The following is a 15,839-nucleotide window of genomic DNA, read 5'->3' on the forward strand; positions in this document are numbered from 1 at the left end:
ATTGTTGCACTTGGAAACTACAGACCTACTACAGTTGGATTTGCAAATGTTACCGTCCGACCTGGAGGCAGGTGGATTCATGAAACACATTCCCGGCAGATCCGTGTCGTAGATCTCCTGGACCATCTTGTCGAGCTTTTGGAGGGCTTCGTTCTGTTTCTGCTGCACGCTGTCTAACTTGGCTTTCCGGTTTTTGGTTTTCTGCTGCTCGTATCCACCGACGGATACGGTTTGCGCTTTGGTGAGCAAATTCCTGCTAAAAAATAATACGGGGGACAGTGGTACTAGGGATGATTAGGACGCTAACTGCAATACATACGATTTCTTGATTGTTTCTTGATGATCGATGGAACTATGCGCCGATGGAGGGTTGGTTGTATCGGAGAGAAGATCCAGCTCCTCTTGAGAAAACTTAAATTTTAGTAGAAAAATTAAATTTAATCGATAAACTATCACGTATGCTAACAAACTCACTTGTCCCGGCACGTAAGACTTTGATTTTGACCTGAAGGCCGGCGGTGGGCTGAACGCACAAGACGACGGTGTCGAAGCAGTATAATTGGTATTGCTGAAAGAATTGCGATGTTGCATATCCTCTAGGAATTCCTCCGTATCGCTGACCAGTGATCCGAACACATCCGAAACACTTTGCATGAAAGCATGCCCGGTGGAGTTGGATCGATTTTCCCGCCCGCGTGGACCGATGCCATGCAGCTTAACCGGAGAGTTGGCAGTACTTCGCCTCGCAACGTCCTCGAAGGTAACCGGTGAGTAGACCCGCCGATCTTCCGTACCCGCAGAGCTCAGACCTCCACTGGACTGTTTGTGTTGGATGTTGTAGGTTGATATGCTAACTCGTCGATCCTTGCTCGATTCGATGTACTCGATCGAAGGCGTCCTAATATCCTCCGACAGAAGCTGCAACGGTGGTCGATTATCCTTGAGGTCCAACCAGTACGTCTTCATCGTCCCCTTCCCCTTGACGTCAATTTCACCTCGCTCGGACACTCGGTAGTTTGAAGGCAAGAAATTTCTCGTTGATTGTGATATGTGAATTTTCATCGCTTGACTAGTGGACTCCATACGGGAGGCCGTATTTACAGAATCACCAAAGAGACAGTAGCGGGGCATCTTGAGCCCTACGATACCCGCTACCACAGCACCAGAGTGGACGCCCACCCGTATCCGCAGATGGGATCCTAGAAGGAAGGTTAAGAATATTCACATCTGCGTCCGAGAAGTTCTTAACGGCTATACATACCGGTGGATGGGTCCTTAAGATCAGTTATTGCCTCGATCATATCCAAGGCCATATCACAAACTTTTTCCGCATGGTTCTGCTCCTTTTCGGGAGCACCAGAAACCACCATATAAGCATCACCAATAGTTTCAACCTGAAAACCAATATCCAATGTAATAAACTAATGAGCTTCCTTTACCCCAATTCCTCCCCAGTTACCTTATATACATTGTTCCTCTCCGTCAAGTTATCGAATATTGAATACATAGCATTCAGCATCGATACCACCTCCATCGGTGTGATCCGGCTGCAGATCTCGGTAAACGTGACCACGTCCGAGAACAGTATCGACACACTGTTGAACATTTCACAGGTATCGATCGGGTTTTCGCCCCGTCTCAACCGGTCCGCCACCTGCTTCGGTATCATCTGATACAGCAGTTCGTCTGTCCGGCGCATCTCCTCATCCAGTTTGCGCATCGATTCCTCCAGCTTTTTCGACTTCTGCTGCTCCTGGTCCAGAGCGAGCTTAAGCTCGACCGACTGCTGGGTACCAGCCAGCATGAGATCCCTTCAATCAAATGATTCAAGATTTTAGAATTATTTGGGAAAAAAAGACCACATGACGCAACGAAACCCACCTACTGAAATCGTGCATCGACAGATCGTTTATGTACAGACCGGTGCTGATCAACGAGGACAGTTTGGGCATGACCGGTGTTCCCAGGAACATGATCATCCGCCAGTTCTCCATGTAGATCATTTGACCTGCAAGTTCGATTATTATGATTAGTGAATACATTTGAAAATAAAGCCAACAGCCAATCAACCTTTGAGCCGTAGATGTTTCTCCACTTCCTCCTGTTGCTCCAGCTCGCTGAGGAAGATTTCAGTCTTTCGTTGGTTTTCCGGTCGCTTCTTGACCGATTCCAGTGTGACTAGCTCGAAGATGTTGTTTGTGCGGTTGAGAATCTGAAATGGTGCCAGTTTGAAGTCAAGCTTTGCCACTTCGAAAAAAAGGGTGCCGTGTGTGCTATTTACCGTTTGGAACTTGAATGCTATCAGTGGACGTTTCAGCTCGAACCAATCGGTGATCTTCTTCGACAGCAGGTCCGGGACGATGACCATCAGCGAGTTGCCTATACTGCGGACGATCATGTCGGCACTGCATGGGACATATGTCGAATATTAAATTAATTCACCTTTCGATTGATTATGTTATTATATCAAGGTCTTTGACCAGTATGTTCCGTACATTGTGAGATTTTCGAAAAAGTGCTAGTAAATGAGGTACAAAAGGAGGTGGCGCAGAGCATCAAATGCAATTGACGATCGTTGTTGCCGCCGTTGAGATCATCTTTGGGATTGAATGGTAGTAACAGTAACGAGACTAGTTCACAATTGCTTATTTTATTTAAGGAATCACCCATAAATGTTGTATAAGGTATAGGAAAATACGCTACGAGCGGGGAAGGGGGCATACAATTGGATAGAAATGTGTGGAATCTATTTAACATGGTCCTTAAGGGGCTTGATGGCCAAGAGACAACTGTTTTTGCAAGAGGACCAGCGTTTTACGGAAGGAAGGGTCTGCCTCTTAATAAATATCAATAAATAGGATTTTTCTTTGATTCTTGAGAAAATTAGCATGTAAAATATGTTTTCTATCTCATCATGAAAAAATATTGGATCTTCAGCAAAACCAAAAGGTCGATGATTTGTGATTTTAAAGTCCAAATTGATGTGAACATGTGAATTTTTTATATAAAATATGAAAAAATTTCATAGGGAGAATGGCTCTAATGTGGGCTTTTGAATTTAAGGTTGGGCCCATTGCTAAAAATCTGCTATTTACCAATTTTATCTAGATGAATGCGTCATTAGGATGGTACTAATGGATAGTTTTGGTCGAAATTGAACATTTAGGTGATTGCGGAATTTATGTATGGGCCCAAATTAGGAGCATTTAGGCCGACATTACATTTATTTCCCCTATATCAAAAATCTAAAATTAGAGAAATGAATGTAATTTCGGCCTAAATGCCCCTAATTTGGGCCCATACATAAATTCAGAAATTGACTAAATTTTCAATTGCGACCAAAAAAATCCATTAGTACCATCTTAATGACGCGTTCATCTAAATAAAATTTGTAAATAGCAGATTTTAAGCAATGAGCCCAGTCTTAAATTCAAAAGCCAAAATTAGAGCGATTTCCCCTTTTTTTCCAATATTTTCAGAAAAATTAAAACGTAATTATTTTTTTCGGAGCGGTGAACTTTCCCTTAGTACGAAATGCTCTCAAAAATCTAAAAAAATCATCAAAATGGTTCCCAAGAAACAATCGAAGTTTTGACTTAGGACTACGTCTGTGATTTATATATGGGGGTAAACTTTATGAAAACCGAAAATGAAACATGTAACAAAATTATGAAAAATTTTGAACGTTAATAACTCAGCTGCCCCTGAACCAATTTCAATAATTTTATCACCAATCCATCAGAAATATTTCTACGCATCTGAGTTAATTTAAGACATTCTCATTTTTCAAAATGTTGTTATTGAAAATCGCACGAATGTGCAACTGTAACACAGATTTCAAAGATTAATTCCATCCGATCACACCAAACGGTGTTTATTCAATCACCGCGTGGTGAGTGGTGGTGTTCTCCAGTACACAACGAAAGGTTCCCCGCAAGCAGCTAGTTATCAAGGCTGACCTCAACCGCTGATCGGATTCAGTTCCAATCACCGTGTGTGGTGGTGTCCGGTCGTCGGTATCAGCAGCAGCAGCAGTGCTTTCGGTGCGTGGCGTTGAACGTTGTTCTCCATCACAACGAAAGGCTGCCTGCAAGCAGCGAGCTGCAGCCCACATGAGCATTCATGGGAAGAGAGAGAAGCCGCACCGCTATTGATCGGAATCAGTAGCTCTTCGTGAGTCGCTGTGGGCCATCTATGTCAAGCGCATCATACTAAAGAGCATGAATAGAGAGAACCCCGCTCAAATTCCTATTCCTACACGAAACACAAGCTCCTGCTGCAGTTAATAAATAAGATTTATTATATAATACCACGTAGACCCACGTGACCATTGTGTACAACCCCATAGGGCTGTCCCTTGTATTTTGTCAAGCAGTTTTGAGGTTACTTTTCTCAATGGCTTTGACTAGAAGAAACAATGTCAAGAATTTATATTACATCGCCATTTATTCGATAGACGTCTTCAGGCTCTACAAATTGATCAAGAGTTCAAGGATTTTTCCTTAACCTCAGGGAACTTCGTAAAACTTCAAGCACTTGTAAGAATGTTAGGGAACATCGTATAAATTAACGAAACTTTGTAGGAATTCTGGGAGCTTCATATAGCTCCAGAAAAATTTGTAGAAAGTCAGGGAACTTTGAAAAAGCTCAGCAAACTGCGTTGAAACGGGAACTCTGTTTGGGATCTTTGGGATCAATTTCGCTTCCAGAGTGTTACAATCAGCGATTTTATGATACTCACTCAGAGTGATTATGACTGTCTGAAAGTGAATTTGAAAGTTTTTATGTGTCAGACACTTGCCTTTTAACACCTTCTTGTATCTAACAAGTCCAAAATATCATTATAACGTCCAATGATTTCAAAATTTAGAAAATCTTTTGTTTATATAGCAAGTGAGTGGAACCAAGCCTGATTGAGATCCTTAAAATCCTTATGAGATCCGGACAATATGTAATTTTATTACAAAAAAAACTTGAACTGACCAGAAGCATTTCCCCAGCCAAGTATTACATTTCGAATGGAATGTACTACTTGACTGGGACCTGCATTCCAAATATTAAATGGTTCTGCCAACCCCTTATCCAGAAAAATACGCCTTTTATTGTAGGTTGCTGCTTAAGAGCATAGCAGGTGTCCAGAGTCTTCCTTTTCTATGCCACAGAATGGACACATATCATCTTGAATCTTGAATCCTATTAACGTCAAATGATTTTAACATGGACAATGTCTGTGAAAATCTGCCGATATTAATTATGGGCAAATCACCCACGACGCAGCTAATCAATGTCCAACTTACCCATGCAGCAGCTTGAATCCAAATGCCCTTTCACCAACTGTCAGGAAATGTGTATGAAAAGTCATGACCTACCTAGTTATTATCCATCTCATATCTTCCCTCTCCTTCGGTATAAACGTTATAAAAGTTTTTTTTTGAACATTAATTAATCATAATGAATCACTGAATGCTGTCAGTTTTAATTTAGCTAACATCATGGCTCCACCCACCTTTGTATTGGCATAATGTTAATAAAAAATGTATGGACAGTTGATTTTATTTTCATTTTTTTTTTTGCATAATCAGAGAAAACAATATTTTGTAGTTGTGTTCCGCAAAACTGTGTTGAACCACCAGTGTAAATTTTTACATTAAAACCAGTATTTCCCTCCAACAAATCGCCGTATCTTTTTCTAGCGACATCGGTGGCATTGGCTGCGTCTAGAATTAAAAATCACTTTTACAACGTTAATCGGAGATTTTCACAGTAGTCTAGGACCAGATCACAGTATCTGCTGTTCGGCTCAGACAATATCTGCAGCAAAGAATCAACGCGTTCATTGTTGGACACAGGGGTTAAAACGGTTGACGTTTTTTTTACTAAACTCGCTTCGTTGTCGTGCGCGACAGCCTGTTTGTATTCATACACTCATGTTCTACCGTCGTCTCTCTCACACAACACAAATGGTAGAATAACATTCGAGCAAAAAAGAAAATTAACAAATAACTATCATATGCAAAGGGTACTCTGCACACCTCTATCTGTACCGAGAACTTTATCTGTGCCAAAAACTGTGGCAGGCGTTGGGTCGAGTGTGCCGAAATGTGGCAATCAAGCTGTCGATCTCAGTATCCCATGAGTTTGGCAACCCTGCAGTTATGATTTTTGAGATTGTTTGTTTACATTGCCAAGTTCTCATGGATGTTTATACGAGGGTAATCACTGTGTCTGTCCTGTTGAAAAGTAAAACGTGCATCAAATAACACGAATGTGAGTTTTTCTTTGTACAACATTCATTCCTCTTGCTTTAACGATGATAAGATTGGTAAGCGCGAGATCGTCGGCCACTGCTGGAACTGTTAACCAGTATACGCTCACCGTTTCCAACCATTAAGTTCAACTCCTCCACGAGAAGGAGAAGGGTGAGTGATGGCAGAAGCTGTCCATCCAGGACAAGTAATTTTTTTACCGTTTCTCATTCTGGTAGACGTTTGCCGAAACCTGTACTTATGACCCACCCGGCAAGTGGAAAATGTACCTCTACATTATCCTCATGGTACTCGGACAATGCTACAACCTAGAAATCAAGAAGGATTTGACCTAAAATTCCCACTGGCGATAGTAGAAGCAGCAATAAACCTTCAGTTACTTCCTAGTGTTAGCCTTAACTTTCGGGTACTGAATTATCCTAAGTTTGCTAAACATATTTTGGTGGGAGAGTCAATCGACTGCGTCCATGGTTTTGAACTTTTGAACACCCTAATAAATAAACAGGATATCCAGGCAATCACTGAGATTGTTAATTAACAACACAAAAATAAATAGTGCTGCTCTTCTTCATTCTCATGACTCTCAACTATTTAGTTTTAATCCGTTTATCCTCATCGTCCATCAAATAATTTCCAGCATCATGCAAATGCGTATCTAGGATCTAGATACCGGTTGCCAACGTTTGATTACTACCTTTTCTTTGTATTTGCTTGTGGTTCCTTCATAAATTTCATCCTTACTTGGTTTTGCCGGAATTGCATACTTATCCCCTGCTGGCGGTTCCGATCGCGTTTATAAATACCGCGATTCAGATTGGCTCCGTCAAGGGCTCCGTTACCTCCGGTGTGGTTACCTTCACAATTCTGTTAGCAGCATTAAGAAGGACTCACTCGTTTTCTCAGAACGGCCGTCCCGGTTGCTACGGCGAGGAGACGACTATTGCAAATCCGCCTCACTTGCATTTACAACGGCCCCGGCCGAGTTCTTATCCTGTGGCAGTGTCACCACGAGGAGATGATTTTTTTTTTTTCAAATCCGTGCTCACTCGTTTTCTCAAAACGGCCGTCCCGGTCGCGTTCTCTCCTGTAGCTTTGCCACGTCGAGGAGACGATTTTTTTTCAAATCCGTCCTCACTCGCATTTAGAACGGCCGTCCCGGTCACGTTCTTATCCTGTGGCAGTGTCACCACGAGGAGACCAATTTTTTGTTCAAATTCGTCTTCACTCGTTTTATCAGAACGGCCGTCCGGTCGCGTTCTCTCCTGTGGCTTTGCCACGGCGAGGAGACGATTTTTGCAAATCCGTCCTTACTCGCATTCAGAACAGCCGTCCCGGTCGCGTTCTTATCCTATTTTCCTTGCAAGTGGGTGATTTGCCATTTTATTACCTATCGGGGGTCTCCAAGATTCCAGGTTCGTCTCCTGGCAGGATCGCCAGAAGTGAAAATCCGCCGATATTAATTATGGGCAAATCACCCACGACGCAGCTAATCAATGTCCAACTTACCCGTGCAGCAGCTTGAATCCAAATTTCCTTTCACCAACTGTCTCGAAATGTGTATGAAAAGTCATGACCTACCTAGTTATTAGCCATCTCATAATGTCCTGTTATCAAACCAGACACTGAGATCTTTCTTTGATAGTTCAAGAATTTTGCTAGTCATTGAAATGTTCGGAATTATGAACCTTTTGACTGCCTAGCAATGGAAGTGTTGTTCCAATTGGTCTCCATTTTTATTTTGTTTTTCATTTCTTGATCTCCATTTTAAGAGAACAAGCAGAAACTCCACAGAATGGTTCTGGTCCTATGAATTGCTGAGATGATCCTAGACTGGCTAACGTGTCGGCTTTTCATTCCCTTCAATTCCACAGTGGCCAGGAACCCAATATAGGTTTACTTGGTTTTGACAGGCAAATTTCTGAAGTGACATTACACATTCCCATACGAATTTTGAATTGCATGTTGCTGATTTTGAAGCATTTAATGCTGCTTGACTATCAGACATAATTGTTGTTTTATTTTAAATTTTTCATTTGAAACTCTTTTAAAACTCTTTAAGACGAATGATTTCTACCGAAATGTGTTGCCTGTATCTCTTCTAGTAAAAAAGATATACCCAAATATAGTAAAGGATATGAATAAATTCAAATTGATTTTTACGAGTTTAAAAAATAAGATACCTCCTATTTTTTTATATTAGTGAGAGTAACATACGCCCTTTCAAATGTCGTAAAAATACTTTTTTTTTTGCCCCAACCAGAGATATTCACATTTGAAAAGGGCATTTTTCAGTAGAAAAACGTAAATAGCTCTTGATCGGCGAAAGATATTGACAAGCTTTGTGCAGCAAAAATTTGCACCTTCTAAATAACTAAATGTTATTTGAAGACACCACCTTTGCGGAGAAATTTTACATAAGAAAACTAGAGCAAAACAACTCATTTTTTTTTTTTTTTTTGAGACACCCCATCTCAATTCAAGAAAATTACTCTAAATCGGTCAACTTAAGAGATATAAAAAAGTTTTTTTTTATATTAAGTTATAGCTTAAAATTAGAAATTAGCTCAGCTATAACTTTGCCGAAGAATGTATTCCTTAATTTATTCAAACCAAAAATTAAGATTTTTGATTTTATTGATAATAAGAACCACTCTAGAATTCATTGCCATAAAAATGAGGGCCTAACTATAAGAAACAACTTTGTAGAAGAGACTTTAACTCTAAAGTTTAAATTTTAGGCTCAAAACATATCATTCCACCTAAATCTGCATTCTGGACCTCTGTGCACTGAAATGAAGAAATCTCAAAAACACAAAAATATACCTCTCTCAAATTTTGATAATTTGTGAATCGAGTACTGCATTATTTTTACTGAAAATGTCAGGTTGCAATTTTTTGCGCTTTGGGAGATAATAAAGTTGAAAAATTGCTGTATTTTTTTTAATTTCGTTGTTTCAACAATATTAACGATATTAAATTTGAAGCTTAAAGCAGTATGTTTCTTCACAAAAGTTATGTATTTAATTAATTTGCATAAAAGAATATATAAAATTATATGGTTGTAAGCAAAAACCGAAACAGAAAGCAACTTTAACTCCATATAACGTGGAACCAGTAGGCTGCGGAAATTTTACGTTTTGAAAAGAGTTGTTTATTTTGTCAAGATAAACAACTTTGCCGAAGACATTAAGTCTCCAAAACGTCAGAGAAAGAAGTTAGATTATGGCGCCATCTTTGCGGAAGAGTTGTGAACTATTTGTTTATGTTAATATAAGGTCCTTATTATGATGAGACACTTTGCCCAAGACACCAAGTCGTGGAAATGCTTCGTTTCGGAGTTATGAATTTTGCTACGCTAGATTGCATTCATGACCCAGTGTGCCCTGCGAACTAATATGTACATCACTAAGCAGCCTTTGTCTTCCTGATCAACTTCGACTTTTAAAATAGTCACGATCTGAAAATAAAGAATAGACAGCACATAATATTTGCAAGCTCCCAAGTGCCACTTAGCGGGAGCATTTCTAACTGATATGTTCTTGTCATCCTTATAAACTTTTCCAAAGACATCACCCTTCTAAATAATCAGGATCTTGAAATACAGCAGTACATCGTGTGGGTTGCATATGCACCCCAGGCTTCCAAAATTGACCATGATTAAGGCTACCATTGCAGGGCTAAGCGCACGAAATGACACTTTCAACCACTCCGTGCGCTGTGGTAAAATTATAATCCATTAAAGTGTTGATTTTAATTAGCTCAATCAGATTAATTACCATAATCACAACATTCCACACCCCATGAATGCTTCAACACCGTAAACCAATTACCCGTTTCCCACCCGGCGAACGCCACCCACAAACTCATAAAAGAAAAACTCACCCAAACACAATGCAGAACGGGAAAATCTCAAACAGCACCGACGCGCTGATGGGCAAGTGTTTCTCCTCCCTCGTCATGGCCAGTGTGGCCAGCGAGAAGGCCCTGTTGTCGAACGTCAGCTGGAACGTGTAGTGATTAGTTTCCCCGAGCAGGTCCGACTTGACCAGGGCAATTTGCATTTCTTTGTGGTAGAAATGACGTGCCACCTGTTGAGAATGGAGGGAAAACATTAAACACGGGAAATGAAGCTTTTTGTTTCGTCGAAGCCAGGGAAGTCGAAACGAATGAAACGAACGAAAAAGTCGTTTCGGCTTGGTTCCATAATGTGGCCCCAGGTATGCAAGACGTTACCTCTCTGATTTGTCCCATTGTGTAGTAGACGAAGCCCTTGCGCTTGGTGCGGTAGTGCAGCGTTAGGCCATGGCGCGTTTCGTTCTCGCAGATGAAGCTCGGGGCACGCATCAATGGGTAGGAAAACTTGAGATATTCGTGCAAATTATCCAACCCATTCAGGAAGTCACGCATGTGTCGACCCAACACCGAGAGCACCCGGTCGTAGCCGTACTGGCTAACGAAATTCACAAAGTAGACCCCCATCTGGTCCATGAATTCGCGTTCGGATATTCCAAGGATCTGGCCGAATAAACAATGGTAGGTAAATTTCGTGTGCTGGAAGGATAGTTAGTGGATAGTTGGTGTGACTCACTTCTTGCGCCTTCGCCGCCAGTTGGTTGAGTAGGTTTTCGTCGTAGTCATCGTGCACGCTGAACGACGGCGACGAGATTCCGGTCTGTCGGCGGATGTCATCCCACTTTTCCTCACCGTAGACGCTTTTAATATACTCGGAAAGATTCTCCAGCAGCAGTCCGTACATAGCTGCTGATGCCGGACGCGGGGTACGGCGCTATCGTGACAACGGCGTGCAGGCGTCAATGAGTGTGGCCTCCCCCGTTCAGGCCACTCTCTCAGACTGCGGCGATCCTCGTTCACTTGCTGCACGGCTTCAATCAGTCACACTCGAACGAGACACGTGGGGCGGGCCCGGGGTGGTCCTGGAAGGGAGAGAAGAGAGTCGAGATTCAAAATGGGCACAAAAATGTCACATTACTTTGATATATTAAATAGTATGACGTCAATTGAAATTATATTTATCGGTTCTGCACTGCAGCTTCGATTTTATTTCACAGCCCTGAAGCTGATTTTGTCATAAAGTGAGAGGAAAAACAATAATGGTCTATTTATTTTTGCAATCAACCCGGGCTAAGTGTCGCTTGGCTGATGGACCGAGCGAACTTAATCCATGGAACGTGACTGACCACCGTCGATCCGTGGGGGAGATTTACTACGTTACAGCAGCAGCTGAGGAAGGGGAAAATGTTTGAGGATTATGCCAAAAAAGAAATACGTACATATAGAGGGAAATGGCGTAAAACGCGCCACCGGAGTGATATGACCAACAGCCATTTTTCGTGGACTGCTCAAACACAATTGAATTGATTTTCACCCAGAACTGCTAGGTGGGCTATCATTTGGTTAAATTGTCATTTTAATTACTGCTTAAAAATATTAACCCGCTGGCGCGTATTACTCCCCTACGATGGTGTGGTAGTCAACAAATTTCGTATAAGTCGTCGTGAGGGTCAAGCTAGGAATCCAACCAGCCGTGTGTGTAATTAATGCACTGGAAAAAAAAACATGAGCCAATTAAAGAAGGCTCTATCAATGTTGTGTCGCCTCGTTCTTAATGGGACGGTGATTTAGTGCTGAAAATGATAGTGGGTGGCCCAAGCGTGGGATCCTATTTGGTATTCCAGATGGGTTAGTGTCATTTGGGCAGGATGGAATTCGGAGTGGCATAACTTATGAATTTGCTTCCGGTCAGCTGTATCAAATCAAGCCGAAATGTTGATACGCTGCCACTAATTGAATAGCACTAAACACAGCTTGTGTTTGTTCATAAGTATGGGATAATTTCTCTGTTGAAATTCAAATACCAAATAAATTAATCACATTCTTCCATCCATCAGGAATATCTTCTTCGGAAGCGATGAAAATTGTTAATCCCTGCTCCACAGAAGCCAAAAAAGACATGGCATACAAGTTTAATGATCAAATGCACGTCTATCACATCCTTTCCAATGAATTTAATTTTCTCCGCCAACAAAGGAATTGTGAAGGGACTGATCCATTCTGAACCCTCCTCCGATTATTATTATTCGGTCAGTACCAAGAATGCTAATCTTAGTCAGGAAATGCCTCAATGAAAAAAATAAATTCAAGCCAATTCCCCGCCCCGCTCCGCTTCATCCTCGTATCGACTGGCATCCTTACGCGCGCCCATACATCCTCGTCTGCCGGTTCCAGTATCAAATTACTTCCAAGAAAGCCACGCTCGCTCAACCACGCAATCGATATGTGTTTTTTTTTTGTTCGTCTCTAGTTTTTCGCAAGTTGTTATTTCTTTGGAAAAATAAAATCGCACATTTTCCCTTCGTTGAAGGGAAGCCATCCTTTTCCTTTGTTGTTCGGGTTGCTGCAAAATCGCTGCGCTCTGTTACTACCAGAAAAGCATCGAAGTAAATTATCCGTGAAATGGTTTCAATACAAGCTTGGATTAACAATATTTTACATGACTAATGCAACTAATTCGGAACGTGACCGTTACTAATTTATGCTTCCGGAAAAACGGTAAATCTATTAAAAATTCCATCATAACCATCCCAGTTTCATTCAAGAATCAAAAATCACCCGAGGACAGGAGCAAAACACAAAAGACTTCCTTTAAAGCTCTTCAGTAAGATTCTTTTGCGCAAACATTAATAATTATTCCAAACTTGTTTTCTGTTTGCAAAGGATAAAGTTTACGCCGTACACGCGCTGCTCAAACTTAAGCTATACACTGAGGTACAGTGAGGAATCCATTCTACCTGCCGCAGCTCAAGCATCTAGGAATAAAGGAATATGGGCAAAAAAAACCATCCGGGAATAAGGATTCCCGACTGTAGGTCTAAGAATGAAGGTGAACCATCTGCTAGTGTAATTCAGGTCGTTTGGAAACGAAGAAAGACGGCATAACTTTTTCAAGATCAGTGTAATTCGAAAGAGAGTACACACGGGGTGAAAGCTTTACCTACATAATCTTGAATAAGTCTTTTGTTTTGTTTGGTGATTAGTGGTAATGATACTAATAAGTAATGAATGTGCGGATCTAGTGAGAATTTCTGTAACCAACTTGGAGCGAAGCAATATTTGAGAATTGTAGTTATGAGGTTGGAGTATTTGATCATCCAGATGTCATTGAGGCGAGGCACATGCAATAACTTACAAGAAGTACAACGCACACCTGTTGAAGGTTTTAAAGAGTACTCCAATCTGAGATGCCAGATTTACAGACATGTCTGTGAATTTACAGACATGTATTGTTTTCACAGATTTTTTTTTTTTTTTTCGTTACGGACATTTACAGACTTATTATCCCACTGCGTCCTAGCAAGAAGTACGGTCGACTTGTTTCGCGCCCCGTTGTTTTGGAAGTTTTTTCGGTATTCGCTTGATATAAATTATCAGTTTTTTTCTCGCTAAGTGACTCCTGGCATAGTTCCCGGTAAATTGATCGAAAAGTGAGTTTTTTTTTAGTAGAAAGTGTCATTTTCGGAAAGATTAATCCGTGCTATTGGAAATTCGCAAACAAATTTGGGCATCATCGTTGCTTGGTCACGCATACGCGCTTACGCATACCCGCTCACGTATCATCATCATCGAGTGTGAGCACCCGTTTCTAAATCTACATCGTTCATCAATCATCGTGCGCCTGTGTGCGCTGAGTGCCGCGCCTCGAACAAGTGCACCACAGCGAAGGTTATCCACGCTGCGCGTCGCTTCCCAGCCATCTGTGTAAACGCCTACACATATAACGCTCGGTGGTAGTAGTATAGGATTATCAGATAAGTTTTTGTTTTTCCTTGTTTCTTTTACTCCCCCATTAGTTAAATTTTCATTTTGTATTTCTGTGTTTGTAGTGTTTTCTGTGTATTGTGTCTTTGCGTTCAGTGGGAGAGCGTTTTGCGCTCCCACTAGTTGAACAAAATGGATGTTTTGTCAGAAGACGACATGGATGACCATTCATCTCAGAAGAATGGTGATGTCATCCCTGGTTCGTCGTCTCAGTCTGTCAATGAGCAGGCTGAGAAAAGCTCCAGATTGCGGGCCTACCCGAATGACTCGACTGGCCCATGGGTTGTCTATTTTCAGCCCAAAAACAAACCCTTGAATGTTGTTCAGATATCTGATGATCTGACAAAGCGATTCTCTGCCGTGACCGAAATAACGAAGGTTAGGCACAACAAACTTCGCGTGACCGTCGCTAACCTGAAACAGGCCAATGAAATTGCTGTTTCCCAATTTTTCACACTGGAATATAGGGTGTACATTCCAGCCTCTGATGTGGAGATCGAAGGCGTGGTCACTGAGGCGAGTCTGAACCCCGAGATACTGGAGAAGCAAGCGGTTGGCCGATTCAAGAACCCCTTGCTTCCTCCGGTAAAGATACTGGCCGTTCATAGAATGAACTCAGTATCGCTCAGCGAGGGTAAAAAGGGTTTTACCTCCACAGACTCGTTTCGGGTGACCTTTTCTGGATCTGCCCTTCCTCAATACATCGAGCTGGGAAAACTTCGTCTTCCTGTGCGGTTGTTTGTACCTCGGGTCATGAACTGCCAGAATTGCAAGCGGTTTGGACATACGGCCTCCCACTGCAGCAACAAGGCACGTTGCTCCACATGCGGAGAGAAGCATGAGGATGGCGCCTGCGCAGCTACTGCACCAAAATGCGTGTACTGCAACGGAACTCCTCCTCATGCTCTCTCGTCATGCCCGGCGTACAAACAGCTCGGGGACAAAATGAAACGCTCCCTTAAGGAACGTTCCACGCGGTCTTTTGCAGAAATGCTTAAGACAGCCACGCCATCGACCACTGACAAAAATCCCTTTTCTCTTTTGTCAGATGACGAGACTGACTCTGACTTGGCTGAGGAGGGAACTTCTTTCAGTTTTCCGGAAGGTTCTGCACGGAAACGAAAGCGCATCCGTTCGCTGATTGTTGCAAATAAAGAACCCCAAATCAGCTTGCCCAAATCAATTGGAGACGAGTAAGGGTGATAGCCATTAAAAAGCCTGATAAACTCGCGTCGGATCACAATTCGTATCGGCCCATCGCGATGCTGTCGTGTATTCGGAAATTGATGGAGAAAATGATCCTTTTTCGCCTCGACAAATGGGTTGAGACGAACCACCTTCTTTCAGATACTCAATTTGGTTTCCGTAGGGGTAAGGGAACGAACGACTGTCCCGCGTTGCTTTCCTCGGAAATTCAGTTGGCTTTTGCCAAGAAAGAGCAAATGGCTTCTGTGTTCTTGGATATCAAGGGGGCTTTTGATTCAGTATCCGTTGAAGTTCTTTCAGAGAAACTCCACGCTTGTGGATTGTCTCCATTAATGAATAATTTTTTGTACAATTTGCTGTCAGAAAAACATATGAGCTTTTCTCATGGAAACTCTACAGCTTTTCGATTTAGCTACATGGGTCTCCCCCAAGGCTCATGTTTAAGCCCCCTTTTGTACAATTTCTACGTTAGAGAAATTGATGTCTGTCTTAGTGACAATTTCACGTTGAGACAACTTGCAGATGACGGCG

At 41.9% G+C, this 15,839-nt stretch overlaps 1 protein-coding gene across 3 annotated transcripts in view; it reads right to left on the minus strand.

Annotated features, from left to right (window-relative positions):
* The window catches only part of Gyc88E (Guanylyl cyclase at 88E), a 205,189-nt gene that overhangs the window by 13,229 nt on the left and 176,121 nt on the right, over positions 1-15,839 (minus strand). For 2 of the 3 annotated variants that reach the window (XM_065225647.1, XM_065225645.1), the window contains exons 3-13: positions 10,855-11,200; positions 10,500-10,781; positions 10,149-10,354; positions 2,282-2,405; positions 2,071-2,212; positions 1,882-2,008; positions 1,460-1,811; positions 1,262-1,394; positions 475-1,199; positions 320-411; positions 26-256 (exon numbers count right to left, since the gene is read on the minus strand). In XM_065225647.1, coding sequence (XP_065081719.1) covers positions 26-256; positions 320-411; positions 475-1,199; positions 1,262-1,394; positions 1,460-1,811; positions 1,882-2,008; positions 2,071-2,212; positions 2,282-2,405; positions 10,149-10,354; positions 10,500-10,781; positions 10,855-11,022 — 2,582 coding nt within the window. In that variant the 5' untranslated portion in view covers positions 11,023-11,200. The remainder of the gene's footprint in view (positions 1-25; positions 257-319; positions 412-474; positions 1,200-1,261; positions 1,395-1,459; positions 1,812-1,881; positions 2,009-2,070; positions 2,213-2,281; positions 2,406-10,148; positions 10,355-10,499; positions 10,782-10,854; positions 11,201-15,839) is intronic. The other variant, XM_065225646.1, reaches the window with a different exon arrangement.

The sequence above is a fragment of the Ochlerotatus camptorhynchus genome, unplaced genomic scaffold, assembly GCF_037179485.1.
Source record: "Ochlerotatus camptorhynchus isolate MF236.1 unplaced genomic scaffold, CSIRO-AGI_Acam_v1.1 ptg000232l, whole genome shotgun sequence".
Lineage (NCBI taxonomy): Eukaryota > Metazoa > Arthropoda > Insecta > Diptera > Culicidae > Ochlerotatus > Ochlerotatus camptorhynchus.